Source organism: Brassica napus, chromosome C9, assembly GCF_020379485.1.
Source record: "Brassica napus cultivar Da-Ae chromosome C9, Da-Ae, whole genome shotgun sequence".
NCBI classification, from domain to species: Eukaryota; Viridiplantae; Streptophyta; class Magnoliopsida; order Brassicales; family Brassicaceae; genus Brassica; species Brassica napus.
The window spans coordinates 35,323,616-35,328,483 of record NC_063452.1 but is presented as its reverse complement, the minus strand read 5'-3'; the positions used below and the strand labels follow the sequence as shown (position 1 = coordinate 35,328,483).

The 4,868-nt window shown below is 47.7% G+C and overlaps 1 protein-coding gene across 1 annotated transcript; it reads left to right on the top strand.

The window, feature by feature from the left end:
- The first annotated feature begins 326 nt into the window (after window positions 1–326).
- LOC125592630 lies at window positions 327–4,628 on the top strand. Its single transcript, XM_048767953.1, has 2 exons — window positions 327–3,697; window positions 3,787–4,628. The coding sequence occupies exons 1-2, from the start codon at window positions 949–951 to the stop codon at window positions 4,626–4,628; spliced, it is 3,591 nt and encodes a 1,196-aa protein (XP_048623910.1). The 5' UTR covers window positions 327–948.
- The last annotated feature ends 240 nt before the right edge of the window (window positions 4,629–4,868 follow it).

Genomic DNA, 4,868 nt, shown 5'->3' with positions numbered 1-4,868 from the left:
ACATTGCTCTTACCACGATCGAAAGGGACATTCAACCGAAGAATGTTGGGACCTCCAACGACAACTGGCTGCTAAATTCGCAGCCGGAGAAATAAAAGATGTGGACCTCAAAAAGCCACAACCTTATCAGAAGAGAGGTCCCAGAGATAGCTCTCCGAAACGCGAGAGGTCACCTGAAAAAGAAACAGACTCACCACCCCCAGCTCCCAAAAAGAGAGTCGAGATGATCCTTGGAAAGTTTCCACAAGGAAAAAGCCTACAAATCGAGGCCCTCTTGAGTAAACCACCTCCCCAATCGAGCCCTGGCTCAAGGTCGATTACATCCTTGGAGGGTCCGGTGTGTGTCAAGACTCCGTTAACTCTATTAAAAGTCACGTACGGAAAGCTGTGTCAAACACTCAGTCCAAACCGACCAAGCCTGAGTCTAACACTAAGATCTCTTTCTGGGAGAGCGAGACATTAGACCTCGATAGACCTCACGACGATGCCCTTGTCATAACATTAAATATAGCAGGGTACGAGGTACCTAAGCTCATGATCGACACCGGAAGCTCCGTCGATCTTATTTTCTACAACGCACTAAAGGGAATGGAAATAGACGACTACGAAATTGTCGACCAGAAATCCAACCTCGTAGGTTTCTCAGGTGAAACAGCCACCTCATTGGGAACAATTAAGCTCCCAATTATAGCTGGCGGAGTCATGAAAATGACCAACTTCATAATTGTCGACAAACCATCCCCTTTCCACGCAATCCTCGGAAGGCCTTGGATTCATAAGATGAAAGCAGTAGCTTCAACTTATCACCAATGCGTGAAATTTCCAACAACCAACGGAATAGCTACCATACACGGTAGCCAAAAGATTTCAAGGATCTGTTACCTGGGAGGATTCGAAATCATAAAAGAATCCCCCCAATAGCAATTACAGATCCAGGAGAGTCGCGAAATGCAACGAAATATCCGAGGTCCCCCTAAGAACCTCACCGAAAAAGTTAGCATCGACGACTCAAACCCTGAGAAACAGGTGAGCATCGGATCCGAGCTACCTCTCGAAACCAAAAAGGAGCTCGTCGAATTCCTAAAACAGAATATCAAAACTTTCGCATGGACCACCAGCGACATGAAAGGCATAGATGCAAATGTCACCACTCATAAGCTCAATGTAGACCCTACTTTTAAACCGATCAAACAGAAACGTCGTAAGCTAGGTCTAGAAAAAGCCCAAGCTGTCAACGACGAGGTCGATCGACTAACAAAGGCCGGGTCCATCCGAGAGGTACAATACCCCGATTGGCTAGCTAACCCAGTGGTAGTAAAAAAGAAGAATGGGAAATGGAGAATCTGTGTAGACTTCACCGATTTAAACAAAGCCTGTCCTAAGGACAGCTTCCCGTTACCTCATATCGATCGTTTGGTCGAAGCAACGGCTGGACACCAGCTCTTGTCCTTTATGGATGCCTTTTCAGGATATAACCAGATTATGATGGATCCTGAGGATCAAGAGAAAACCGCATTCATAACTGAACGAGGAACCTATTGTTACAAGGTCATGCCGTTTGGTTTGAAAAACGCGGGAGCTACCTATCAAAGGTTAGTAAATAAAATGTTCGCTGGACAACTCGGAAAAACCATGGAAGTCTACATCGACGACATGTTAGTCAAATCCTCAAAGGGGGAGGACCACATCTCCCATCTAAGAGAATGTTTCGAAATCCTCAACAAATACGACATGAAGCTAAACCCAGCTAAGTGTACCTTCGGAGTACCTTCCGGCGAATTCCTAGGTTACCTCGTAACCGAAAGAGGCATCGAAGCCAACCCGAAACAAATAGCGACATTCCTAGAAATGCCATCACCTAAAACGACCAGAGAGGTACAAAGATTGACCGGACGGATCGCAGCACTAAATCGATTCATCTCCAGGTCCACCGATAAATGCCTTCCATTCTATAAACTTCTGAAAAATAATAAGAAGTTCTTATGGGATGAAAAGTGCGAAGAAGCCTTCAGACAGCTGAAGGCTTACCTCTCGGAACCTCCGATACTATCCAAACCTGTAGTAGGAGAACCACTGTACCTGTACCTCGCCGTGTCGGCAGCTGCAGTCAGCGGAGTGCTAGTACGAGAGGAACAAAACGAACAGAGACCTGTCTATTATACTAGCAAAAGCTTAATAGACGCCGAGACGAGATATCCCACCATGGAAAAACTAGCCCTAGCAGTCGTGACAGCCGCCAGGAAGCTGCGACCTTATTTCCAATCGCACTCGATCATCGTAATGACCTCACAACCATTACGGACGATTCTGCATAGTCCTAGCCAATCCGGACGATTAGCAAAATGGGCTATAGAGCTCAGCGAGTACGACATCGAGTACAGACCCCGAGCAGCAGCAAAAGCTCAGGTCCTCGCCGATTTCGTTATTGAGCTAGCATCCGGACATCTAGACCAGGAAACAGAGGCTCCGAAATGGAGCCTATACGTGGACGGAGCCTCGTCAAGGCAAGGCTCCGGTGTCGGTTTAAGACTAACCTCCTCAGCCGGAGAAACCATCGAACAATCCTATAGACTTGGATTTAACGCTTCCAACAACGAGGCCGAGTACGAAGCACTAATCGCTGGATTAAAGCTCGCCCTGAGCCTCGGAATTCGGGAGCTAAACGCCTACAGCGACTCGCAGCTGGTAGCTAGCCAGTTTCACGGGGAATACGAAACAAGGGACGAAAGAATGGGGGCATACCTCGAGGTCGTCCTAAACCTCACAAAGCAGTTTGACAAGTTCGAGCTAACGAGGATCCCACGAGGGGAGAACTCCTCAGCAGACGCGCTCGCCGCATTAGCTTCCACATCCGACCCTCTCGTAAAACGAATTATACCCGTGGAAGGAATCGAGAAGCCAAGTATCGACATAGCTACCAAGGCTGAGATGGATAGCAAACCAAAGGAAAAAATAGAGGATAACAGCCTCCCGACGGTAGCTACCCAAGTTTTCACGACATTCTGGTTCCCGAAAACTAGAACACGCAGCTTCAGAAAGCACACCTCCAGGAAAGCAACCCAGAACCCGGAAAACAACGACAAAAGTGAAGGTACTCACCGAAGTTCAGACTCCCTAGAGCCTAACTCTACGAGTACCTCCGGGGGCACCATCCAGACCTCGGAGCCACTTGTCTATAAAATCCAAACAAGAAGCCGCACCGCTCTTAAAAACGCATCTAGGAACGCTACACAAACCACAGGGGATAACGAGGAAATTGGAGATATTCCTCAGAACCCAGAACCTACTCCAACAAATATCTCCGGGGGCACCACGGCACCAGGTCCCGAACAGGAATCTCCCTCCTCTCTTCACAACAAAGTTGTAGGAAGAGAAGACTGGAGAATACCGATCATGGATTACATCCTAGAGGGAAAAATTCCACCCAACAAGTGGGAGGCTCGAAAACTCAAAGCTTTAGCAGCAAGATACTGTATAATCGAGTCAGCCCTCCACAAACGAAGTGTCTCCGGACCTTACCTAAAATGCGTTCACGGCCTAGTAGCTATGAAACTCATGAAGGAAATGCACGACGGTTCCTGTGGAAACCATTCCGGAGGCAGAGCCTTAGCCATCCGAATAAAAAGGCAAGCTACTTCTGGCCTACCATTATCGCAGATTGTGAGGTCTACTCCTCATCGTGCGACAAATGCCAAAGGCATGCACCGATCATACACCAACCAGCGGAAAAGCTGTCTAACATATCAGCTCCCTACCCATTCATGAGGTGGTCTATGGACATTATAGGTCCATTAGTACCTTCAGGGAAAGGAAAGAAGTTACTAAACCTCCTGGTCCTAACCGACTACTTCACGAAATGGATTGAAGCTGAAGCTTTCCAACAAATAAACAGATTCGAGGTCGAAGGATTTGTTTGGAAAAACATCGTATGCAGGCATGGCGTCCCATACGAAATCGTAACCGACAATGGAGGACAGTTCATATCCCACGACTTCAAAGGTTTCTGCGATAAATGGAACATCCGCCTCACCTTCTCATCACCTCGGCGACCTCAAGGGAACGGACAGGCGGAGGCTGCCAACAAATCAGTTTTAGCAAACCTCAAGAAACGCCTAGGAGCCCAAAAGGAGCTTTGGTCGGAAAAACTACCCGAAGTACTATGGGCCTGCCGAACCACCCCACGAAAAGCTACAGAGGAAACTCCCTTCTCCTTAGCTTATGGGATGGAGGCTGTCCTCCCAGCAGAAACCACCGCAGGTAGCCTCAGACGGGAGCTCTGCACCTCAAATCCCGCAGCTAATAACCAGCTCCTGATGGATAGCCTCGACTTGATCGAGGAAAGACGAGACCAAGCCTTGCTTCGCATTCAAAATTATCAGCAAGCAATGGCACGACACTACAATTCCAAAGTAAGGCCCCGACAGTTCGCCGTAGGGGACCTAGTGCTTAGGAAAGTGTTCGAAGGAACAAAGGAACCGGGAGCTGGAAAGTTAGGAACCAACTGGGAAGGACCCTACCGAATTATCCACATAGTACGACCCGGAGTTTACAAACTCCAGAAGGTACGAACCGGGGTACCTGAAATCCGATCGTGGAATGCCACGAACCTCAAAAGATACTATCATTAGGTACCTAAAACCCCTGAACTACGTTTGGCTTGATCCCTTGACTGGGTACGTAGGCAGCTCCGTCATGAGTGCAGCCCCAACCTCTTCTCACCAACCTCCTCACCTAAGCCAAAGGGGCAGGTGTTACCAAGAACACTTAGCCTAAAAATAGTTACTGTGTAAATAATCTGAATCATGTATTCTCTGATATCTGATATTAATAAAACGATTGATTCAGTTTCATAAACATCAAAGGTCTTA